The sequence below is a fragment of the Aulonocara sp. 'chitande type north' Nkhata Bay genome, linkage group LG10 (genome assembly GCF_057382095.1).
Source record: "Aulonocara sp. 'chitande type north' Nkhata Bay isolate Kocher_YH1m ecotype deep benthic linkage group LG10, A_spYH_male_GT1.1, whole genome shotgun sequence".
Lineage (NCBI taxonomy): Eukaryota > Metazoa > Chordata > Actinopteri > Cichliformes > Cichlidae > Aulonocara > Aulonocara sp. 'chitande type north' Nkhata Bay.
The window spans coordinates 22783495-22809951 of record NC_141353.1 but is presented as its reverse complement, the minus strand read 5'-3'; the positions used below and the strand labels follow the sequence as shown (position 1 = coordinate 22809951).

General features: G+C 38.4%; 1 protein-coding gene across 2 annotated transcripts in view; it reads right to left on the bottom strand.

The window, feature by feature from the left end:
- The window catches only part of rad50 (RAD50 homolog, double strand break repair protein), a 33903-nt gene extending 8865 nt beyond the window's left edge, over positions 1-25038 (bottom strand). The window contains exons 1-24 of one of the 2 annotated variants that reach the window (XM_086309166.1): positions 24904-25038; positions 21833-21970; positions 21576-21659; positions 21001-21152; positions 20685-20870; positions 20396-20600; positions 19217-19345; positions 18371-18536; positions 18068-18126; positions 17759-17893; positions 17083-17289; positions 15486-15668; positions 15051-15208; positions 14760-14935; positions 13673-13910; positions 10678-10867; positions 10330-10456; positions 9532-9725; positions 9142-9252; positions 8714-8806; positions 8345-8458; positions 8073-8200; positions 7796-7897; positions 5367-5489 (exon numbers count right to left, since the gene is read on the bottom strand). In XM_086309166.1, the coding sequence (XP_086165292.1) occupies positions 5367-5489; positions 7796-7897; positions 8073-8200; positions 8345-8458; positions 8714-8806; positions 9142-9252; positions 9532-9725; positions 10330-10456; positions 10678-10867; positions 13673-13910; positions 14760-14935; positions 15051-15208; positions 15486-15668; positions 17083-17289; positions 17759-17893; positions 18068-18126; positions 18371-18536; positions 19217-19345; positions 20396-20600; positions 20685-20870; positions 21001-21152; positions 21576-21659; positions 21833-21961 (3389 nt within the window). In that variant the 5' untranslated portion in view covers positions 21962-21970; positions 24904-25038. Of the gene's footprint in view, positions 1-5366; positions 5490-7795; positions 7898-8072; positions 8201-8344; positions 8459-8713; positions 8807-9141; positions 9253-9531; positions 9726-10329; positions 10457-10677; positions 10868-13672; positions 13911-14759; positions 14936-15050; positions 15209-15485; positions 15669-17082; positions 17290-17758; positions 17894-18067; positions 18127-18370; positions 18537-19216; positions 19346-20395; positions 20601-20684; positions 20871-21000; positions 21153-21575; positions 21660-21832; positions 21971-22498; positions 22741-24903 lie in introns of those variants that run through there. The other variant, XM_086309165.1, reaches the window with a different exon arrangement.
- Positions 25039-26457: the final 1419 nt, after the last annotated feature.

Below are 26457 nucleotides of genomic sequence, written 5' to 3'. Positions count from 1 at the left end.
TCTGGGGTATCAGATACAATTTGTTATGGGAGCTTACTTAAGGTTAGCCATGTAAATGAAGATAACATAGAATAACACATAACTGAAGATAACACAGAAAGATAATATATCATCTTAGCACCCTAACGTAAACTACCTATATCTGTAATAATCTATGGGCCTACAATTAAAAGTCAAAAGCCTGTATTGGCTTCTATTTATAAAAGGCTTTAGCGACCTGAACTCAAAACAAGTGCTCGCATCTGCACTCTGCACACGCAAACATGCTTTCAAACTGCTGACTGCACCGAATAGTTGAACTCTTTGCACACAACAAAGTGTACTGTTTCATACCTAACTCTAAGTTAGAAAAAGTTTTTTCGCCATGAAATGTAGTGGGGGATGAGTATGTGGCAAGCAGAACATATAGGTCAAGAGCCAGATAATTCCGAAAACTTAACTTTTGCAAGTGTTGCATTATGTAAATCGGGCTGCTAATTAGTCTGTGTCAGAACTAAAAACCAATGACCTTTCATTGAAACTGATGAAACATTATTAAAGTTTAAAATAAAATGTGCAAATGATTCATAGCTGTAGTTTATGAATGCAGTCACATAGAGTCTTGAAAAAAGTTTTCCCAAGATAAATTAACAGCATTATAAAGGCAACTATAAAAATAGACGAAGAAGTTGAGCAGCAAAACTAGCTTTTTTAATATATTAATTTAAAACTAATCTGCTTTTTGGAATCCATAGAATCTGTTTAGTTACTCAAGAGCCTGGTACTTCACATGAAAGACATGACTCATTTTCAAATTATTTTATTTATAGAATGACTAAAGGCCACCTACTTCGTGCAAGACAGTGAAGTAATCTTTTTTTTTTCCCTTCACTGAGGCGTCAACAAGACCACCACAGGAGGCAATACGTTCAGTCAACGTCAAAAAACAGAGGTTATCTGGACAAGCTGATGTGATGTAACACATCAAGTGGAAAACTGCCCTGTGATCTAGTTGAAATTCTTGGAAGCACCATCCTCTGGGGTAAAGCGAGCCCTGCTTGTTATTAATAGGCTGTACAATTAGACATTTTGCTTCCCACAATTAACTCATTCACTGCCATTGACGTCTATAGCCGTCAATGGCAGTGAATGAGTCAATGGGTTTAACTCATTCACTGCCAATGGCTGGCAGTGAATGAGTTAAATGAACATGATCAAATAATATTTCAAATGTGTGCTATGCCAACAAAGCGCAAAGCAAAAGCACTCAAGCGCTCTTCAAATCACCGCTTGATGGCGTGCCAATCACAGCTGTTTGCTGGCCTGCGAGACATGATGCTTCCTGAATGCACTTGACTGAAGTGATATACTACGGATAACAGACCTGCATATCTGCACATCTATTGAGCCCACAAAGACGCACTGAAATCACCAACACAAGTGCATTCCATTTGGCATGCTGTCCACTAAGCAAAAGAAGTACTTTCAGACCTCACAGAAATGATCAACCCCATGGACAAAAAATAATGTGATTATTTTTCCAAAGTCCCAATAGCTGTCATGTATGCAAAACAAGGCAGATGAAAAAGAGAAGGATCTCTCAGTTGTAGCTTTACTACAAGTTTTATTCACATCCATCATAAAGCAAACTTTAAAGCTTGCTTCTAGGAAAGGCAAACAAAATAAACACCTTATTTGACTGCAAAGATTAATTAACAGGAATGCAACACAATGTAAAAGTGTAAGCAATGCCCTGTTGATTTAATTTAGTTATAATTCTTTTAAAACATTTTTCTTCCAAAAATTTTGATGAATTTAGGTTAATAAGGAATACTTAGATAAAGATTTTTCCAAAACAGTAAAAAAAAGATAAAGTTAATAAAAACGTCACTATGCAATACCAGTTAAACTGTATCAGATTTCAGCCTGCACTCGGCCACCAACTCAAAGTACTGGAAGACACTGACATCACTTCCCACCCTGTCAATGCTGCTGACGTTCCAGCTATGAAGCTAAAAACTCTGCGGTAGTTCTGGTGACCTAAATTCAAAGAGCCTCATCAGGAAGACAAGCACAAGATGTGTCATTACAGTAAAACTACAAAAGCTTTTTAGGACAGAAGACGTGCATAAAACTTACCAATATTTCTTCATGTAGGCAGGAAAGTGGTAATATTTACACATGTATACATTTTTTGAGCTGTGTAAAAATATAAATCAGAATAGTATGTATAAATTTGTGATTACATCAACTAGGATTGGTAAGATTGACTTTGCACGCCCTTAGATGAAATCGTGACATGTTTTAATTTAATCTGGATGACCTGCTCTACATTTGCTATGTCAGATACCAACTTATACAACCAGTCAAAAGTTTGGACACATGTCATTTTATCGTTTTTTTTCTTATTTTCATGACTATTTACATTGTAGATTCTCACTGAAGGCATCAAAACTACGAATGAACACATAGAATTATGAAGTAAACAAAAAGTGTGAAAACATGCTCAATATTTTAGATTCTTCAAAACAGCCACCCTTTGATTGCTGCTCTGCACACTCTTGGGATTCTCTCCATGACTTTCATGAGGTAGTCACCTGAAATGGTTTTCCAACAGTCTTTAAGGAGTTCCTAGACATGCTGAGCACTTGTTGACCCTTTTGCCTTCACTCTGCAGTCCATCTCATCCCAAACCATCTGAATTTGCCACAGGTGACTGTGGAATGTTGCAGGATGCTTTTGTAGCCATGCTGATTCAGTGTGCCTTCAATTTTGAACAAATTCCCAACAGTATCATCAGCAAAGCACCCCCAACCATCACACCTCCATGCTTCACGGTAGGAACCATGCACGTAGTGACCATCCGTTCACCTTTTCTGAGTCGCACAAAGACATCGGGGGTGGAACAAAAAGATCTCAAATGTGGACTCATCAGACCAAAGCACAGATTTCCACTGGTCTAATGTCCATTCCTTGTTTTTCTTGGTCCAAGCAAATCTCTTTTGCTTGTTGCTTTTCCTTAGAAGTGGTTTATTAGCAGCTATTTGACTATAAAGGCCGGATTTGCGCAGTCTCCTCTGCACATTTGATGTTTAGAGGAGACTGCTACTAGGACTCTATTTATCCTCAGCAGCAGAGGTAACTCTTGGTCTTCCTTTCCTGGGCTGGTCCTCGTGTGAACTAGTTTTGTCGTAGCATTTGATGGTTTTTGTGACTACACTTAGGGACACATTCAAAGTTTTAGCAATTCCCTGGACTGACTGACCTTCAGTTTTTAAAAGTAATGATGGGCAGTCTTTTTACTTAGCTGATTGGTTCTTGCCATAATACGAAATCTAACATGCCTTGACACATGCTCAATCATCCAGATAAGTAAATGTCAAAAGGTTGCTTCTGTTTGTCTGGATGGAACGTTTTCATTCGGAGAAACAATCCATCACTCATCCAAGTGACTTATTTAGTCTCAGCTGACTGCAGGTTTCCCCAACCTTATAAACAGTACATTTATACAATGACTGAAACTGAATGGACAAATGGCTGTGAGGTCAGTTCCTTGATCATTAGTTTGCAAATTGTCAAGACCACTGATCAACAACCACAATGACAAAACATTTCTCCCACTGTAAATGCTACATCCAGATGAAAATAATCAACCTTTTGGGATGAATTCTAACAATTGTCAAATAGGGCTATTGTGTACCAACCTGACTTCTGCACAACACAACTGATGCTCCCAACCCCATTAAGAAGGCAAGAAATTCCAATAATGAACCCTGACAAGGCTCACCTGTGAAGTGAAACCATTTCAGGTGACTACATCATGAAGCTCACTGACAGAAGGCTAAGGCTGTCAACAAACCAAGGAGTGGCTACTTTGAGGAATCTAAAAAATAAAACCTATTTAGAGCTTCTTTTTTTTTTGCTACACGACTCCATATCTTGCTTCATATATTTAGTGTCTTCAGTATGTATCTACAATGTAGAAAGTAATTAACTTACAGAAAATCCATTAAATGAGAAAGTGTGTCCAAACTTTTGACTGGTCGTGTATGTTACTAGGTCACATTGAGGTCCCCCCCCCTTCTTTCATTTAAACCATCTTGTGACATAAAAAAAATTAATAGACTTGGAAAGTTGGTTTGCACTTTCTAACCAGCAGCCATGAATCCAACATTTTATAAAATGAAATTTTTAGTGTAGATGTTAAGTGTGACTGAAGAAGAACACATCTCAGCAGATATTAATAAAACTATACTTTGATGTGGAAATGAACCTCCCTCTAAGCGAAGTTTGAAATTGAAGCAAGTGAATTTTTTCCCTCAGATATGCATAGACGTCCAATTAAGGCCTAACTAGTTAATGATGTTCTGACACAAGACCTACTAGTACTGTTCAAACTGCAACAATGCAAACAGTACATCAACTCAGAAAGAAAGGTTCCATGTAATGTCTGAAGTTTACAACACCCTGCTTAACTCAACTTTTACAGCCCTGTAGTCCTACCAGAGCCCTGATGTCTACAAGCCAACAGCTCTTGGACATTTCTAGAGAGAGGCTAATAAGCAGAGGTGATAGGGCCTGTTTATCTGTGAAACAATCTGCTTTCTCACATTAAAGCTGCGCAATCTCTCAGTCATTTTGAAAACGCTGAAAAAACCTATTTATTTTTACTTGCTTTATCCTGGCTTTTTATTGTGCAAACACAGACACATTTACTTCTATAATTTTTTTTTATTTAATGATTTTTGTTTTTTTAAACTGAGGTTTGTATATTTATAATTGAGGTTTATGGTTTTTATTGCGTATATCTGTTTATATTTATTGTAGACTCACTCATAGATATGTATTATGTATATTTTGTGTAGCATGTATAGCACTTCTTGATCTCTGATGAAGACTCACAAGTCTCACATTAACAAGTTACTGTTCTAATACAAGGGAACGTGTCAAAAACTCTGAACTCCTGACACACATTTCACTATGCATTTCATGTTATTTATCTGTGGTTTTACCCTGAAACGAATCAATCTCATCTGTTTCAGTATGTGTCACCATACACTTCCATTTTCCCAAGCCGAGTAAATAGCTGACTAAACTGCTTAGCCATGTTTCTGCAAGTGACACTCTCTTATACGTGAGGGAAAAGCACAAAAATCTGCACAAGATAGAACTGCGATAATTTGCATCAGTTGACACCGTCATTTCCTGTTGACATTGCAAAGTATCACAAAATATGGTAGAAATCTTTCTTTATTCAACAAAGCTGTCAAATGAAAACTATTTACAGAATTTTAAAAGAAGACCATAAATCAGATGTTATGTATGGAGAACTATTTTTTGTTAATAACCACAAGCTGTATATATGCATATGTTAGGACAAAACTTACTGATCAAGAGCCTTGTAGTAGAGATCCAGGTCCTTGATGACCAGTTCTGTGGTCCTCATTGTAATCATCTTGTTTCTGTAGCGCTCATCAGCTTTGTCATACTGATCCTCTCGCAGCTCTTTCCTGTAAGCAATATTTTCAAATTGCACTTTTAGTTTAATGATAAATCGTTGAATAATAGAGAATGACATGGTTTTCTGTTACTGTTTCTCAACACTACCCAGGGCTTTGATAACTTAACTTTAACTTAAACCATTTTTAGTACACTAGGACACATCAGTACTACAGTATTAGTGCATTAGATGTCAGTCGTCTAACGCAGCGGTCCCCAACCCCTGGTCATTTAGTACCGGGCCGCGAGAGTTGAGGCGCAGATGCGAAATTTGTGGTTTTCAGGGTTTTTATCGTTAACTCTGTTTCCCTGGGTCTTTTCCCGTGTGTTATGAATAAATTTTCTTTTTTTGGTACCGGCCACACAGAAAAAATAAATAACTTCCTCATGCACGATCACCTGTCTTTGCCTTTAAAAGAGTTCGAGTGCTACTTCCTAATCACAAAAGACCCACGAACTGACACGGAATGGATCTGCGACCCATTTGTCAATAAACCGGGTGAATCCAGCATGTCTGTGCAAGAAGAAGATCAACTGTTGGAGATCACAACAGGCCTTAAAAGTATGTTCGAGACATCAACTTTGCCGGTATTCTGGATAAAAGTTGTGGCAGAATACCCCAAGATTGCCACAACAGCACTAAAAACTATGTTTCCATTTCCAACATCATATCTGTGTGAAGCGGAGTTTTCTGCAGTTACAGCTACCAAAACAAAATCGCGGAGCAGACTAAGCATAAGCAACACACTTCAGGTGTCACTGTCCCCCATTACGCCCAGGTGGGATCGTCTCGTTGCAGAGAAACAGGGCTCTTGTTGATTTAGCATTATGGCGAATTAGATATTTTCAAGTACTTTATATTTGTTTTGTAGTTGTGTGTCTTATTTTGAAAGAAATATTTAACTGTTACCATAGCGACCAGAGAGCGTTAAGGTTACTCTAAATGTTGTTGGTGTATTTCACACACTCAGACAATGTTTGCCAACATCAAGTGTAAAATGAAAAATTGGTATGCAAGATTTTGTTCAATCAAATATACACTGAGACGATAAAAGATGATCTTAACTTACCTCTTATTTTATGTTTGCATATTTATGTGCCTTATGGTTTACCTACACATGTCAAATTACATGCTTGAAAAGTGGATTTTGTAAGCTGGACTAATTCACATAGCTTAACATCCCATTGCCTTTGAGTACATTTTTACAATTATTTCATGTTTGATACAGCCCTTAAATACAGCAAAATATTAGTCCAGTTATGCTCCACCACATTCATGTCATTAGAGTCAAATGCCAGATCCTTCCCAGTAGGGCTGGGCCATATTATACCGTTAAAGGTAATACCGCTGTAATGTTAGGCAATGACAAGAAAATGAAAATTCACGATAGAATGTGGATAAAACGCGCATGCGGAGTGCCTTTGTATTCATACACACATACGGAGAATGAGAAAGGCTAAAACAGATTGTTGAATGAAACAGATGAACCAGAATTGGTTTGTAAAAATGGTGCAACTTCAGTGACGTGGAACTGGTTTGGTTTTTGTCCATCAGATAGCTCCAAAGCACATTTTTTTGTAGAACATGCAAGCAGGCCGTCGTTATTACCGTATTTTTCGGACTATAAGGCACTCTTAAAAGCCTTTAATTTTCTCAAAACTTGACAGTGCACCTTATAATCCGACGTTACAATTGTGGAAAATGACATGTTGCAGGCTCAGAAATGGTAAAAATGGGTTGGTGGCTAAGAACCTCTGGGGTCCTAAGATGTACCTGTGTGCCTTGGTTACTGAACACCTGATCATAGAGGAGAAACTCTTGGACAAACAGACAGAGGTGTATCATAATAGGATGACTTCACACACTCGGCTGTACACTCTATGGTACACATAAGTATTGGTATTAATATTCTGACAGGGATCTGAACAATACACAGTATTTATAAATGAAAACAAATAAAGTTCTAATTCACAGCAGTCTAATCCAGAATATATACAGATATAGCAGAGGTGTTATTGCTGCGAAAAACATCAACAATAATGGTTAATCATGCTGTGTTTTTATTATATGATAACATTTATTTCTACTGAATTAGCTCAACGTCTCTCGGGATGGAAGATCTATTGGAGATTCACTTCTTGTCATCCTCATTTGTTTTACACAGAACCTGAATGGACAGCTGCTTTTGGGATATCATGTTTTTCCACAATTTTCCAATCAGTTTTCTTATCTGTATTATTTCCTCATTTTCTGCATGACCATATGTGTATAGAGTAAGCTCTGTATGTGTAAGTGCCGCATATCTGCATGTTTCACCTATAATGCAGTATCTCCTCCTCAAAGCCATTCTGTCGGCCCAATGCAATACTGCGGTTTCTTTTCAAATCCTCCAGCTTGCGCTCTGCTTCACGCCGTTCTCTGGAAAACCACAGAAAGAGATGAAGGGAAGGAATTTAAAATACTACAAACAGCTCTGTAACATTTACAAGTGTTAAGTGTGGCATTTCTGATGTGACGGAGCCTGAAACTATTTTAATTGCTTGGTTGCTTCACCAATCATGTGGAAAATTGATAATGGGTGTGGTGCTCTTACTTGCGTAGCTGCATGACTTGCATGTTGCCCATGTCCTTCATAAGAGCCTCACGTTTACCCAGAACTTCTTTCAACTCCTCAACACGTTTTCTCAATGTCAGGTTGTCCTGTAACCAGCGCTCCTGGACCTAGGATTCATTAAGAAGGTTTAAACTTTTAAAAAGTGCTTGCCGTACTCATGTAGCTAGAGTTAGGCGAATCTAAAATAAAGTTTCTTAACTTCGTTTTAAAGTTACGAAACATGAAACAGTGTTTGCTCTGTTGTCCTGTACCTTTTGAGTGTCTATGTCCTGACGGATGTTTCCCATTTCCTTATTAATTTTCTCCTTGTGCTTCTCAGCTTCATGGAGCTGAGTGTTAGTTTCATGGAGCTCAGACTCTTTTTGCTGCAATGATAGGGTCCGTGAAAGGGTTAAACACATTCAGAAATAATAAAATCAACACACTTACAGTCAAGCTTCTACAGCTAATCTCACAAGAAACAATGCTAAAGTGTTAAAATGAAAAAGTTGGTGTTTCAAAGTTATATAAAATATATGCGTACCTTTTACTCCGAGGCTACAATTCAATATATGTCACAGAATAAATCACTGGGGGTGGGGGTTGTGATGCATCTTGTACAACAATGCCAAACATGTTACCTCTTTATATTCATCTTTGCCGTCATCGACATATTTAGTGATGTCTTTTTCCAAAGTGGTGATCGCCTTTAATTTCTCTTTAATGGAGCTGATCTGTCAGAAACACAGTCAGAATTCAGACTTAGATGAACAGATATTCACAGTTTATTTGTGGCAGAACAAAGGTCTTACAAAAACATAATGCTCTGTCATTATCTATTAATATGTGTATGTGTGTGTGTGTGTGTGTGTGTGTGTGTGTGTGTGTGTGTGTGTGTGTATACAATACAAAAAAACTATGACATGACATGCACAGCAAATTAAATGGAAAAAAAACTTTAAATGAAAACTGATAACAAGTAATTGCTCCGTAAATGTAAAGTTCTGTGCTGTTTTTTCATTATAGAGAAAGCACGTTCCAAAAGAGACAAAAGTGAGACTGTGCCCACCTTCTCCTGCCCTTCTTCCTGCTTCTGCCTCTTGTGCTCCAGCAACTCTTGTTTCTCCTGCTGTAGCTTCTCCAGAGTGGCAGACAGAGGGGACAGCTGTTCCTTTGCCTCCTGGTAAACCACAAAGTGGAACAGGAAAAAAAACCCACACACAAAAAAGGGACAACATAGAAAATTTATAGAATTTTTTTTTAAACCATGCAACTAAAAATAAACAATGTTCACCAAACATCTGGTAGCCATATATAATGAATATATAAGACTTGATTGTATGATTATGGTACATTTCTGTTATTTTGTATTAAGAGTATGAGAATAAAGTGTGAAACATTTTAATCTTCATGTGAATATAAAATATGTAAGCACAAAAAAAAAATAAAAAAAAAATACCCTGATGTCTCTGGTCAAGGATTGGATCTCAGTGGTGAACTTGGCACACTGCTCCTCCAGCTGCTGCTGTTTCTGCATGTCACTGCTCAGCTGGAGCTTTTCTGCTCGTGTCTCATTCACTGCACTTCTAAGCATCTGTATCTGTTCCTGCTGGTCCTGGATCAGCTTACGTTTCAACTCCATCTTGCTGGAAGCTGAAAATATACAAAGAGGTAAAGAGAAAGAAAAAACAACTAGCAACTAGAGACACATCAACAAACCAGCCAGGGACTCATATCACACGATTTCCAGCATCTTTGGTCACTGATGACCGGCAGGGTCAATGCATACCATTTTATTCATGAACAACATGCATACAGCGGTGCAAGCGATCAGTTATATGAGAGTAAATCGCAGGTGGAACAAAAATGTTTTTAACAATAAATCCAATCAGTAACTTAGATGATCGTCAACAGGCTGAACGAGGACATCTTAAAGAAGCTAACAAATGGCTAGCAGCCTCGGTATGAGCAAAGAATCAAAGCAGTAAAACTGTTTAAGCTGTTTCAGTGAGAAAAGTAATCTAGTGTTTGAGCGAAATCAATAAAACAGCCCTTCTCGAATAACTGCTTCTATATCTTCATACCCCCCTCCCAGTCACACTCCTTATGTAGGTCCTCAGAGCATGATAATTGAGCCAAATTCTTAAATTAAAAAAAAGAAAGAAATAAAAGATTTTGAGTGCCAAAGTTAGAAAATTAAGAATGTAAGAGACACAATTTCCCCGTGAATGGATGTGCTTGCTTTGTGTCATCTTACTGGTGTCTAACTTGTGCTGAGTTTCTTGTTTCTCCTGACTGACTTGTTGTGTGGTTCTGGTCAGGTCTACTCCTTGGAGTTTTGCTGCATGCTGAGCGATTTTCCTCTCCACGTCCTTAAGGTCCATCTGAAAAGCAAAAGAAAATCCAAAAAAGGACATTGCTTAAATGGAACTCTAATAACAACATCAATCAACAAGAATAATTTATAGCCAATTAAATATCAGGAAAATAAAGAAGAGAATGAAGAAAGGTGAGAAAACAAAGGCCCACAAAGGTTTAAGCTGGGTAAAGAGAGATCAGGAAAGATATAAGTGCAAGTCCAGAACGACAGGCAGGAGGTTAATACCAGATATCTGTCCATGAGAGAGATGTCCTGCAAGCAGGCCTTGGCAGTTTCTTCCTCAGACATCAGCGTGCCAAGCAGAGTCTCCTGCTCCTCCACGTCACCCTTCAACCTCTCAATTTCTCTATTCACAGTCTGTAGACGGTTTTTCAACTCCGGTAGCTCCTTTTCCTGAAGCTGTACAATGGACTGTCTGAGAGACATGACAATGAAAAGTAAATATACTTTGAAAGTGTGACACTTATTAAAAACCTGTATGTACAACAATGTCTCCTTTTGACACCTTGTTATTAAAGTCTACAAGCATATTTGGAGGCACATTTTCAAATATCTGTCACAAAACTATGAAAGAAGAGTTTTGGAGTCATGTCGTACGTACACTTGAGTTATTATAATATACAACTGCAGAACACAACAGAATTATTATTCAACATTTTTAATAGTTAAAAGACGTCATTCTCCACCCCAAAAAACCAAACCAAACCAAAATAAACCTTAAGGGCATTTGAGCGGATGGTGGGGGTGCGGGGAAAAAAGAAAACTCTTAAACCCCCACAGTTCTCACGATTCATCTTGTGAAAAACCACCTTTTCATCAGTCTCTGTCATAGAAATGGCTGTTAATATACTAATTTATAAACCAATAGTCAACCTTTTGTTATCTGACAAAGTTGAATTCATGTAAAAAGAAAAACGCTTTAAAAAGGTGTACTACATCCCACAAAAAGGTAAGTGTTCTCAGACTAACAATTCTGATAAGGTTGCTAACCTCATTTCACTTGAATAAAGGCAGCCTTTGAGAGACTGTGTAATCGCTGGGTAGATTTTTCAGATAACGTTCCTGAATGGCTCAAATCACGTATCACTGACAGGAAATTCTTCATCTTTGGCGGAGATTGAGTATCACTCTGTGATGTTCTACACGGCAGTTGTCATTGAAGTTGACAGTAGTTACATTTCTCACATTACTGTACATGTTGCTATTTACCACCCTTATCAGACAGCATAACATTTGTTACCATGACAATGATGTACTGAACTATCTGGCCATACATTTAAATGGTAAATGGTAAATGGCCTGCATTTGTATAGCGCTTTTCTAGTCCCTAAGGACCCCAAAGCGCTTCACACTACATTCAGTCATTCACCCATTCACACACACATTCACACACTGGCGATGGCAAGCTACATTGTAGCCACAGCTGCCCTGGGGCGCACTGACAGAGGTGAGGCTGCCGGACACAGGCGCCACCGGGCCCTCTGACCACCACCAGTAGGCAAACACGGGGTTAGTATCTTGCCCAAGGATATTTGGCATGCAGGCAGGAGGCAGCCTGGGATCGAACCACCGACCTTCTGATTAGTGGCTGACCTGCTCTGCCACCTGAGCTACAGCCACCCCCATTAACAAAAAGACATTAACAAAAAGATTACTGCATTTTATCTTCATAAATAGATTTTCAGAAGTTTGCTACTACAGTTTTTGACTTTTATGTCCCAAACTGTGGAATAGCCCACCTGAAAACATTAGGAAAACAAACCGCTGATAACTTTGTGAAACTCTTGAAAGCAAACTGTTGTGTCTATAATGTCTGTTTTCTGAAGGAGAGGAGAGGAGAGAGATAACACACATATAATATAAGATATCCTGTCCCACGACACACAGTGGCCATACTATATGTGCTGAAAGGGGACACCTCTTAAACTAGTGTTTCTACTTAACTTAAGTGGAAACACTCATCAGAGTTAACTAATTTAACTTTATCTAGTGTTTCCACTGTAAAGCTGCACCTACTAATGAGTTTAGCTACATTTAGCTGAGCATTTAATAATCTTATTGCTTCCAAGTTAAAGAGACCTAATAAAAACAAACATCCCTTTTGAGAGACACTTGGCCTACTTCAATGTCCTGAATTTGAACCACAGGCAGCCAAGACATTTGGTGCATTGCAGGGTCACTGAAGACAGGCTGTGCCTCATATGATAATACAATCAAACGAAAAAGTAATGGCATATCAGATGACTCAGAGGCTCGACTCAGACTCTGGTTGTAGAGATCACAGCTATATAAGGTGAATTAATTAAGTATGCACACATAAAATCAGCTCACATGAACTCATTGGATACATTGTCACACGGCCCTGTAGCAGAATATTCACACCCTTTGAAAGATGGCAGCTGAGAAAAGTTTTTCCATCTCCATTAATAAAACGAAGCAAACATAATGTACAGGCAGCCACAAGGTGGGGCTGAAAACCCTCGAAAAATTTAAGTACGTGACTATTTACATAAGATTATTTGTAAATATGACACTGAAATGTTTTCGTTTTTTGTATACATGTTTCTCTGACTATCATCACACTCACTATAAAAGTTAACATGAAAGGTTGTCCTGACAACAACAAAAAAGTGTCTGTTGGCTTACTAAACTATGTTCATCTCAGAGATTTAACACACACTGTATGTGTGTGTGTGTGTGTGTGTGTCCAGAATTTAGAACTATGACACTCTAGCTCCATCTACTGGAAAGGAAAGAGAACAAGAGACTGTCCACAGGCTAATTTATTTCCTTGTTAGGAAGAAAAATGGTAACTCTGTAAATTTTGGAAAAATCAATTAAAGATATTTACTTTTATGGTCATTTATTTATTTAAAAAATCAAACTCAGTATAGGAACCTTATGCTACACAGTCCTATAGACTGGTGTTTATCAGTCTATATGCAGTGCTGCTTAAATGCCTTTTGCTTATTACAACTGGGTGACTACAGAAAAGACATCAGGGATTTGTTCTTTGCACTGTTTTATGGTAGAGTTTTAAATTACTATGATGCTAAACAACAACAGTTCTGGTCTTCTATTTTTTATTACTCTTTATTTTTTCAATTTTTTTCTAGTTCTAATATTGTTGAGGGTATCACCTGACATTTGTTTTTACTTGAGTTTAGAAGCAGAAAAAAAAACACTCAAACTCAGATCAGAGACCCCTCTGGTTCAGTACCTCACAGGTTTGAGAGCCATCATCTCATCTTTCTTCCTCTCCTTCCTCTTCAGGTCCTGCTCTGTATTTTTCAGTTTGTCCGGCACCAGGCGTAACTTCGACTGCATGTCGTTGATAACCTCCTGCAGATCAGACTCAGAGGGGAACGTCCGCTGGCACACTGGGCAGCAGGGCTCCCTGTCCTCTGTCAGCTGACTGATGAATTGGGTGTACACTGCTGTGGCTCCAGCTAGCATGGCTATACCAGGACAGGTGCAGAAAGAGAAAATTTATTAATCATTTGCCAATTATTACTAGAAAAGACGCCAACCAACCACACTGTACATTAGGCTTTTAGTTAAAATGGGCATACACACTAAAGTCAAGTAATCACTTCCTTGGTTAACTTACTGCATACCCAGAAAATACATATATAGTTATATTCAATAGGAAATACTTTTCTTGATTGTGTGATGCTTTTGAATATGTCAACCAATTTTAACAAAGTTGATTCACTCGAGATTATAGCGCAGATGGAAAGATGTTGTTACATTAATTTATAATGTAGTCAAACGCACAGAAGATGCATTTAAAGAGCGACACACTGAACCTGTTAAATCCACCCAGCAACACAAAGGATTCTGTATTTCTTTAGAATGAACCTCATCAACCTCTGTAACATCTTATCTACATAAAAGATAAAATGTATATTAATGATGGACATGTTCATCACCTGTTGATCTGCCAAGTTTTAAAGAATAAGTCTGGCACTTTGGCTGTGGCCATCTTGGGTTTTTTTGTTTTTTGTTTTTTTAGACAAGACATGATGATCAAGGACTAATCAATAAGTAGCTACTCTGCTTTATCCTCATTTTTACACTACATTGGGTTATTACAATGAACACCACTATATAAAACGGGAATAACAACTAGCAACTTATTGGGAAAGTAATTATGACAAAGTAAGTTCTATACAACTGGACATTTTGCAGCCAGAGCACTAGTGAAAAAGAGGCATTTTTATAGTTTACAGTTAAGGTCCACACTGCAATTAAGGATCTTGTCAACTCCAAGGTGCCAATTCTAGTTAATTTTTTAGGCCATTAACCTCTTTGTTTGGATATCTTCTCCAGATCTTCTTGCAGTTTGCCCAGGTCCTGGTCTAGATCTTGACTACCACACACATTGAAGAACTTCTCTTCGTCACTGGTTAACTGCTGCTCCTTCTTACGCAGCTCAGCAGAAATGTGACTTTTGTTCTGCTCACTTGAAGCCAAGTCCTTACTGAAATGTAGGAAAAAACAGCAATATAACACCAATCAGTCCCTCTGAAAAACGTCTTTTTAAAAGCATTTTCTTTCATCGTGTGTGTGCTTCAACGTAAATGCATTTTGCTAACTTGAGTTTTTCAAGTCTGTTCCTGGTGCTGTTAATTTCCTTGGACTTGGAATAGATCCAGTCCTCCAGCTCTCTCTTGTTGGGAAAGTGGCCCAGTAAGGACACCAGATCCTCACTGTGACGGGACTTGAACTTGCGTACCTGCTCCTCCTTTTCGCCCTAAAAGATTAAAAGAGCAAACGGAGAAATGAGAGTCTACAGAGAAAGGAAACATGATGTGGCAGCTGGCATAAAAGGGAACGACGAAGAAGGGAGGTTAGAGGTTAGAAAGAAGGTTAGATTACCATGCAGGGTTACTTGGTTTTACTACCACTATAGTACAGTTGGATGAGTTTCTGCAACATTTTTTTAACATCACCTTCGAGGGGGTCAACTCTAAGAAAGGCTGCAGTAATCAACGTTGACTCTTTTTCTTTAACTGTAGATGACACATTACCTTATTCTTTTTCAGCATGTCCATCTCCGTGCGTGCAGTCGTGTGTGTGTTGAGCGTCTCCATCTCTTGATCTAGCCGTCTCTGTTTGCAGTCAAGTTCAGCTTTTTCTCTCTGGAGCTCCGAAACCTCAGCCTTCAGCTCTTCCACGTTGGAGTTCTGGATTGCACTCTGCAGCTCACGCTCCTGAACAGGAAAACAAACATTGAAAAAAATGGCATCAATTATACAACAAAAGACCACAGTGTGTCAGCAGTATAGTTCCAGTTAAACTTTCTATGGCAGAAATTTTAAAACTTCATTCACAAAAATGATAATAACAAATCGCAGGAATAATGCACAACTGTTTGACAAAAAAATTTCTGAACATTATGCAAACAATCTCTTCGAGAAAGCTCAGGAAATGTATATCTCTCTGTCTTACTCCCTTTCTGTGTGTCCTCTCTGTTATCTGTTATTCGAGTGTAGAGCAGGGCGATATGACCAAAAATATTTATCACTATATACATTTGAAAATTTGCGATAACGATATAACTGACGATATAATTGACACTAGACAAAATACTTTACGACTCCACAATTTTATTAGTGCAAAAAAACCCCAAAACATCAATATATTTTTACTTAAACAAGCAGCTGTTTTTTATGTGCATTAAAGTTATATAAATATTTAACAGTACAAATGCAAATTCCTTACTGACAGTTTAACCAAAAGGCATTTCCAGTGGAAATTGGCCGACATATCCTCAGCATAACCATGTAGAATATCCACAAAACTTAAAAAGAGGTTATACACACACACACACACAATATGGTAATATTATGTTGAAGCACAGTACGTATCACTCCGCGAGGCTCCTGCCTACGATAGCCGTAATGTTCCGACAACCCATCAAGCGGTGCGGGTTCGTAGCTTAGCAAAGTTGTACTAAAACATTTGACAGATTTTCGAGCACCGTGTATGACATAAAATCGTTTCGAGGTCAGTAAACACAACCAGAAGTCATACATAAGGCACACGGGATAATAAGGGGCACTGTCAATTTTCAGAAAAATCAAAGGATTGATTTTAAGTGTGCCGTATTTTCCAAAAAACACGGTAATAACGACGGCCTGCTAGCATGCTCTACCAAAAATAGCGCTTTGTGGTGTATCTGACGGACGAAAGCCAAACCAGTTCCACACCACTGAAGTTGCAGCATTTTTACAAACCAATTCTGGTTCATCCGTTTCATTCAATGATCCGCTTTCGGCCTTCTCATTCTCCGTCGCCGAAATGCTTTTTCCGCCATGTGCGTATGAAAACAAAGGCACTGCCCTATTCGAGTGTTATCACCATTACTGACAAAACATCAAGTTACAACCTGAGCATTGTTACTTCTTTGTCTGGTGTGAATAAAGAGTCAAACATGCTACAAATTAAAAACATTTTTTGAGGGAATGTGTAGGGAGGGCACCAACATCTTTTTCCAGAATAACTGTGTGTAGGTTCACATGCTCTGTGTGCCCCAAACAAAGTGTAATCCTTAATATGGAATTCTGCAAATTAACCAAAAAACAACCACCTTTTAAAATTCACAGCAAAACAAAATACTCTCACCACTTTAGCCAATTCATTTTCCAGATCCTGCAGTCGAGTAGACGAACCCTCCAGCCTCTGCAGCTCTGCTCTGACACTCCTCAGTTCTTGCTGCTTCTTTCCCTGCATGCCTCTCTTCAGCTCCACTGTTCTCTCCAGGCCAGTTTTCTTATCCCTCATTTCATCAATAGACTGCTGCTTCTGCTGCTCCTTTTCCTGCAGATCGACCTTATGACACAAAAGCAAACGCAGGAATAAGGCACCATGAACATGACCTGCATATTTATTTTTAATTGCACAGTCCAAAATTCACGAGTGATGTAAAAACTTCTGTGAATATAGTAAGAGTGGAATTTTCAGTGGCTTCTTGTGTTCAGTAGTTAAAATCTTTCACAAAAGAGAAAACTGCACATGAAATGTCAACATCGTCTTAACAGTTTCTGTCTATATTACTGAATGTTTTATGGAAAAACCTTCTAAGACACTAGTGAATAATAAAGATATATTTATGTATTAAGAGTCTCTGCAGATGATCAGACAGAGAGAAAACAATAGCACTGCTTAACAGCATTAACCAGAAATGAAAAAATGAAAATATTTAAAAGAATTCTTGTCCATTTTGTTTTTCAACTCTGTTTGTAAATAACATGAATTCAGGAAAACTCTTGGTTTTTTATTTCAACTGAGAATTTCTTACCATAACTTGGCCAAGTGTCCCTTTTTCCTGCTCCAGTCTCTGCATTACGTGACGATGAAAGCTCTCAAGCTGAAGAGCAGTGAAGGGTGGTCGGTCATAGCCCTCCATCTCCAGGTAGGTTGACAGAGAGCGAACCTGTGTGGGAAAGGGGAGGAAAAGGGAGGAAAAATATACCAACATGTGTGATTTGTTCAAGGAACAACCTAACATTCGCTTGACACTGCTGTGATGAAATTTTCCTAGTCTCTGTCACTCGATTATATTCATTTAAAGCCTCCATTACAACAACTGCGACTGTGCCCCCATTACCTGAGTGTCACGTTTCCTGATGTTTTGTGTATGGTGGTCAGCTTCCGACTGTAGACGACCTGGGAAGAAGGAAAAACAAAAGCAAAATAGGTGTAAGAAGCTAGTCTTGTACTAAAGAAAAATAAAGTTTATGCTGAAAAAAATAGCCTTAATAATACGAATATTTTCAGCTTAATCATTTATTTAGCATTGAGTGTGATATTCTGCCAGAATGCTGGAATATATTCAATCGTGCGTGTGCTTTCACATTCAGATACAGATGTTTAGCTACCCTGGTAGCACCAGGTGTACAGCTGTGGGTACCTTGTTCACCCAGAAGTTCAGCTTTGATTCTGTTGAGTCTCTGACACTCTCTGCCAGCTCTCTCCAGCTCCTTCTGGCACTCGGTCAGCCTTCGCTCCTTCTCCCTCACCGTCCCCTGGTGGTTCTGGTAAATGTCCTGCAGCTCCTCATCTGAACCCTGAAACACCTGCCACACACAGTAAACTGGTTTCAGAGTGGCTCACCGAGTGTAATTAATATAGACATTTGGACCTGCTTTTATAAATGCTTTAAAATAAAAACAGTATATAGTGGTAATAAATTTGGTCTTTCAGTCATAAATCTGCCCCAATTGCTCTGGTTCCATATAGTTCAAAGTCCTGATACTGTTAACTATAGGAATAGATCCCATCACCCAACAAACAGAAGTGAAAAGATAGAGTAGTCATGCTAGCCAAAGGTTAACTGGCTCATTGTTAAGTTAAACAATCTCATTCACCCTCTGTAGCTTTTTTTTTTAAATTTTTATTAGTTCCTCACTGAAGATAATGACACATCATACAAAGTGGACTCTAGAGTACAATGAGGCAACTGCTAAGCTTTTCCTGCAGAAGAAAATTAGCCTGTGTGGCAAAGTCTGGCATATTTACATGAATACATAAATATAATTAAGCCTATTATAAGGGAGAAAAACATTAATAATACAACCTCATTAACTTTGATCATGTATTTTATTATTTATCTCATACTTAATTTTTCAGTCTTTTTCATCCCGGCATTCCTCCTTTACGAAAAGTTGTCATTCCTAATTGTTCTTCTGCTTTAGGTTTTTCATCACAAAATAAAATAAAAAAATATATATATATACTACGTATATTATCAAATTACCTGCTCCATTGTTTCCTCCAGCTCCTTATTGTCCTCCTCCATCTGTTTCTTCCTGCTGTCTAAAGCCTTGATCTCATTATCTAGCTTCATCACTTTCCCGAGTTTAAGGTCAATATCCATCAGTCGATTCTGAAAAAGACGATTACCATTATACCTTAAATATTATTGTGCTATAAGCTTTATTCAGCTGATTCAGTGAATGAAGTTACTTAAAGCATTACTGGTTGTTCATTTGCAGTGAAATACAATAAACTTGTAACAGACTCCTACAGGGATGTATTTGCAGTGAAATATAAAAAATATATTTGGTCAGTTGATTTAATAAGAATAAGATATTTAAGTTATTTTATATATTTTATCCCCTTCCAAGGTGCTCATTGCACCCATATGCTTTGACACAGGATTAAAAAAAAAACAAAAAAAACTTTTAATCATAGCACACCCAAATAATTTATCCGTGTTCCTCAACTTCTTCCACTCAAGAAGAAATACTTGCAAGGTTTGAAATCTGCTTGCACCACAATATGTATGCATGTATACATACACTTCATTAGGTAAACCTCTTGCACTGCTCAGTGGCACAAGTATGTAACCAGCAAATCGCATGGCAGCAATGCATTTAGACTTAGACACATTCATTGCAGACACAGTCAAAACAGCCTGGTGAAATTTAAACTGAGCTTCAGAATGGGGAAGAAAGGTGATGATGATGGTCTGAAAAAGAGAAAATCTCCAGAGATCGGCAGTTCTCTGGCTTAAAATGCCTTTTGATGTAAGCGGACAGAGGAGAATGACTGGATTGCTTCCAGACAACAATAACTTAAATAACCACTCGCCAAGATTTTCTTGGCACATTTTGGACTCCATTGTAACAATTGAGCATCGTTCAAACACCACCGCCTCTCTGAGTGCTGATCATATCCATCCTTTTATGACCACAGCGTGCCCATCTTCTGATGGCTGCTTCCGGCAGGATAACACACACTGTCACAAAGCTCAGATCTTCTCAAACTGGCTTACTGAACATGGCAATGAGTTCAGTGCAGTCAAATGGCCTCCACCGTCATCAAATCTCAACCCAACAGAGCACCTTTGGAATGTGATGGGATGGAAGCTTGGCCTCATGGATATGCAGCCAACAAATAAATAAATACACAAAACACACATACACCAGCCCACCTCAAGCGGCTCAATCTGGTTCTCTATCTGCTGGACGCTGGCTTTTGAGGCCATCAGTTGGGCTTCCTTGGTGTCCACAGTTTCTCGAATTTGCTGGGCCTTCTCCTTGTTCTGCTTCAGGTAGCGCAGCTCCACCTGACACTCTTTGACTGTCTGACTCTGTTTGAGTCGCAGCTGACGCATTGTCTCTAGAGCTTTGATATACCTGATCAGGAGAGAGAAATTGACATTAACAGAAATTCCTTTTAGGCTAAAACTGGGTAATGCAACACTTGTGTCGTCCATTTACTTGGTTGCAGCAAAAATGGAGTCAAATTTGTCTTTGAGTGCTTTTCCCTCACTAAGGGGCCAGTTAGACTCTTCTTGGTGGCAGAAGATGACATGATTTAGGACAGGCTTCGACACACCCAATGCAGAAATCATCTCCCGGTCCAGCTCACCACACTTAGAAGACAAGCTGACTTTCTCACCATCTCTGGATGAATTATAATAGACAGTCGCATAAGAAAAAGGTCAGGAAATCTTAGTATACAATCCACAAATATTTCTCTTTTTTTTTTACTTTAAACAAAACTTTACATAAGAAACATAAGATTTTGGCTTACTTCCATCTGGTAATGACCTGCTCTAAGCTTTTGAAGGTGTAGCTTTTTGCCTTCTGAGTGCATGACATAGAGCGTTGGATGGTCACTTTCTCTCCATTGACATCTGAGAATAAGAGGCGAATTTGAGCACGCACATCCGTCTCATGGGCATCCTGGAATCATATGAACATCGCTATACGTGAATAAAGGTGAAAAAATCATCCAACAAGGACCTGAAGAAGATGTAAAGGCTAAGACTGAATTTTAACATGTTCAGAAAATGCTAAATTTGAGAAATCATAACAATTCTTAAGGTATGAAGACAAACTAAACCTGATAAAGATATTTAGCACCAAGCAGTTAGGAGTTTTATTGTCATTTTCACAAGTGACTTAAATCAGGCTTTTTCACACACTTCATCCCTGTCTTATGTTTTCTAGTATTAAATTTGCATTTAAAACATATAAAATATTACAAATACACAAACAAATCTGTTGCAAAAAGTAATTTCAGATGCATGCCACACATTATGAGTCTTAAGTGTACCACTGCAGTCAGAAATAGAGAAATGTACTTTTAGTTCAACACAAACAAACCTTTGGATCATGAACAAATGCACCTCCTTTAGATCCAGGGGGAAGTTCTCCAGATGTTGCATACTTTAGGCATTCAATAATAGTCTGAAAGCATCAAAAAGAAATGAATACATGACAGCAGCATTTATCATTCTGGAATATTATTCTTCAACTTCCTGTAAGCCTTTGGAAAATACAAAAAGTGCTATGTCGACCCTTGTGTTCGCTGTCATGTTTCGATAAGTCAAGTATTGCTTTTGTCAGAAATGCTTTCGTACTGTTTTCCCTGCTCCATTGGGTCCGACCAGAACAGTCAGAGGAGTGAAGAAAGAGATGACTTGTTTGTCTTTATCCTCAATCCCAAAGCTCCTCACCCCCAGGATGCTCATCTTGTCGATCTTTGACATTTTTGCTTTCTGAAAGAGAAAAGAAGGAGAGGTGATGAAAATAAGACACACAGGGATTCTCTTCCCTGTGAGTCAACGAAATATAGTAGGAGTGACAGATTATTGGTTTCTTATTGGCAGTAGCCACATTAACAAACAGGTCTTATCAAAAGAATAACTAACATCAGATGATGTGCTCGCTGCAGCGTTTGTGGTTTTCAACTGTTATCAGTTTGTGCTGCGTAACCACTAATCTACACTGACAAGTCTTTCAGCAAAACAAACCTTCCGCTATAATATTTGATGACTTAAAAAGACCTGAGCTGAAAACTGGAATCTTTACCTGTTATGCTAATTAATTTCTTCAACAACAGACTATAATAAAGCTTAACTACAGAGTTAGCGGTGATTAATTATTTCAAAGGTGCTTCGGCGTTCAATAAACTGAAATAAATATTCTTTTAGGATACATTTAAATAAAGTAGCTATCTTAGTAACATGTACCCGACGTTCAGTATATTGGGTATATCTGGAAAGCTGGCAGAACAAAGTACTTACTAAGTGTTGGTTAACTCAGGAGGCTAGCTTTCATGCTACGTCGCAGTGTTTTTAGCAGTTAGCGCCACACTGACCCACAGCAGCGTGACACAGGGTTTAATTTCGCTCACAACAGTAGTGTACAGCCACAGATACGACGTGAATTCAACTCACAACAGACAATTTTTACCCCCGTGCAACTCGGACATGTAACTACAGTTTTCGCGCTGCTTGGGAAGGAGGCAGCGTGAGAGAGGCAGAGGCTGACTTCCGGGAGGAGGAACGTCAATATAGAATATGAACATAGAGCGGCAAGCTTACGCCATAGATCTGTCCATCTGTAGCCCGTGTTTGTGTTTTATTCTGCAAGTTACAGTATGGTCGAAAGTTCTTAAAGTTAGTTATTAGTTTCATTAGTTAGAATATGTTTGTTTCTTTTGCAAACGTTTCACCCTTTTTAAAGTAGTTTCCCTTTTGCAGTTATTTTTTTTTATTGTGCAAATGTTTAATTTCATTGTATTTTTTGTAGTTTTTAATTATCATTTAAGTAATAACTTTTTTTACTCGTTTTATCACAACATGGGGGTATTTGTTCGATTCTAATATCTGGAACGGATGTAATATCTGGAACAGAGGTGTCAAACATAAGGCCCAAGGGCCAGAATCGGCCAAAACAAAGACTCCAATCCTGCCCGCTGGAGTGCTTTGGAAAATGTGACTTTTAACTGTAGGTCTTACACCTTTTCATGCTGATAGGCCTCTCCCACAGCCATACTACACTAAAGTAATTAAGTAATAGATCAAAAATTACATTACAGAAAATAAATTGTTTTCACTATATAAATATAGACTTTTTTTTTCAATGTGTCCACAGTAAAAATAAAAATGTAATTGTACATATTTATTTCTTAATTTAAGCTTTTTGCTGACAGATTTCTTTCATTTTGTACGTCAGCATTTCTTCATTGTGTAGAAAAACAAGCTGCTGTAGCAGTTGCACTTGCTTTTCTTTAACTAAGATATCTCTAAGATTAAATATGCAATGAAATTTCTATACAGTGACAGAAAGGAAAGTTTCACTTTTCTGGTCATCTTAAGATTAAAATGGGCTGCATGTGGCCCATCATGTAAAATGAGTTTGATATCCACGACCTAGAACAAGGCTGAAAACACTTTTTTAAACGTTTGTTTTATATCTGTGCAGTGTAGTTTTAGTTACTTTTCCAAACCGTGTTTGTTTTCAGTTAACTAGTTTTATTTGATTACTCGGAATATAAAAACATTGCTATACACTGAATGAGTTCATCCTTTCTCCACACAGGACATAACTTTCTCTTCTTCTTTCAGCTGCTCGCTTTAGGGATCGCCACAGCAGACCATCTGCCTCCATCTCACCTTTTCTTTAGCATCCTCCACTTTCAAACTAACCCTCCTTCACATTTACATCCATAAACCTGGCTGCTACATGTTTTCCATTACATCTGCTTTCACTCCAGTGCACATGTCCAGACCATCTCAGCCTTGCCTCTCTAACTTTGTCTCCAAACAGCTCAACCTGAGCTTTCCCTCTGATCTACTCATGTCCATTTTGGTCACTCCCATTAAAAATTTTAGCATATTAGCAGCTCTGCCTTCTTTTTTTTTTTGTAGGTGTTACCATCTTCAAACCATATATCACAGCAGGCCTCACTGCTATCTTGTAAAACATTCCTTTCACTCTTGCTGTTGTCCTTCTGTCAGAAATCACCCCTGACACTAATCTCCACACACTCCACCCTGCACTCTCTTCTTCACCTCTCTTGTGCACAGTCTGTTGCTTTTGGATGGTTGACCCCAATTATTTAAACAAAATGACAAAATGACAAAATGCCAGCCTTTTCTGTGCCACTTTCAGTGTTTGTGTTATCTACCATCTAGTATCTGTTTGAATGTTGAAAACATTTTACACCTGCATGGAAACTTTTCTGCAGCTATAACCCCATTCCCACACGTCGCCCTCAGATTCAGAATGAGTAGCTCCAGTCATGTGAATGTATACGTTTTGTCACAATATGTTGAGAGCAGCGTTTCTCCTGGCCCCATTGTGGTGATGTTATCAAAGGATGGAACAATGTTCACTCTTAAAAATAATTTAAAAAAAATCAAGCAAACAATTTAAAAAAAGCTTAGATGTGATATTTATCATTTTGTGGTTATAACTGATTATCCTGTGCTTGTATATTCAGCAACATGTTTAAGTAAACATGCCTTAAAATATGATGTAAGTAGCTACTTAATTTGTTGGTTGTCGCTTTGTAGTACATAGTGTTAAAAATTTTAATTAAAACAAGTTTTTGCATGTAATCAATAACAATATATACATTTTTAGAAAAAAATATAATTATATTATATTATATTATTGAAAAATCCTGGACCGAAATACTTACTATTCCCTGTGACTAAGCTCGATCTGTTCTTCTTCACTAGATATACCACAGGAGGGCAGTGTTAAGTTGCGGAAATTTAAGTGCTGCCCAAGGTTCTCTCTTCTCCTTCTCCCCTCGTCACAGCTTGGCAACCATTTCTTTCAGTATTCCTGTGACAAGATAAAACATAAGACAAACGTAAGATAAATTTGCAGTGAGGAGGTTGGTCACTAGTATCCCAGCCAGTTTGATCAGTTAGGATGCCGATGGTGTTTATTTCTAACATGCTAACATTTCTACATTTAACATCACAAATTAAAATCAGCTGTAATGTAATGTAAAAGCTAAAAGACACATTTTTCCATATTGTAGTCTGGAAGTAAAACTGGACAGAAAACAGATGGCTTCAGAAAAAGAGGGAGAGAAGGAATCTAATTGGAATAAAGGGAGAGGAGTTATTTTCAGCATGTGTTTGGGGTTGAAGAACAGTTTGAAGACATCCGCAGGGACCTGCAGGACTGGTGTTCCCCACCTGCAGCTAACCCCTAAAACCCAAGAACATCATCTCTCTGATGTCCTCTCATTTCCCTCCCCTCTGAAAAACTGCAGCAGACACACACACACACACACACACACACAGACACACACTTACTTCCGCGAACTGCCTTCTGCTTTCAGCCCACTGATTCAGTCCGTCTGTGTTATCAGACTGACTCATTGTGCCTCAATCTGTCCAGCTCCTGGCCTTCTTTCTATTTTCATCCTGTCCTGACATAAAATGCCATGACCTTGTGCCTTGCACTGAACCACTGGAGATCTATCTATCTATCTATCTATCTATCTATCTATCTATATATATATATTGAGGTCAGGGAGCTGGAAGCATGTAAATATAATAATAACCACTGCAGCCAAGAAGAGTGCCTGACGAGCCCAGTTGTAAGTAAGCTATTAAGACTCGACTGTACACCGTGTTCGTGTTTTCCTCCGAAAACAATAAGTTCCGTTGGAGCAGTCTTTCAACGCCTCTCTCTGTCTCTCGCAAGAAAAATTGACCCACACAACAAAGTAAAGCTATTTTTCGGCTATGAGCCGACAGGGACCCCGCCGTATTAGTCAGAGGTCCCTTTACTACAGTTCGGAGTCGCGGACCTTCAGTAATAGTAATAAATCACACAGCAATAGTACATTCACGTTGTTGTAAAAAGCACGATAATATATTAAGTAATCCAAAGTATTCAGAATACGTTACTCTCATTGAGTAACGTAACGGAATACGTTACAGAATACATTTTGGGGCATGTATTCTGTATTCTGTAACGGAATACATTTTAAAAGTAACCTTCCCAACACTGTATATATTATATATTATATAAAAAAAAAAAACACCCAGCACGCCCCTGCGGGCGGTTTATCCTTCAAGCTCGGGTCCTCTACCAGAGGCCTGGGAGCTTGAGGGTCCTGCGCAGTATCTTAGCTGTTCCCAGGACTGCGCTCTTCTGGACAGAGATCTCCGATGTTATTCCCGGGATCTGCTGGAGCCACTCGCCTAGCTTGGGAGTCACCGCACCTAGT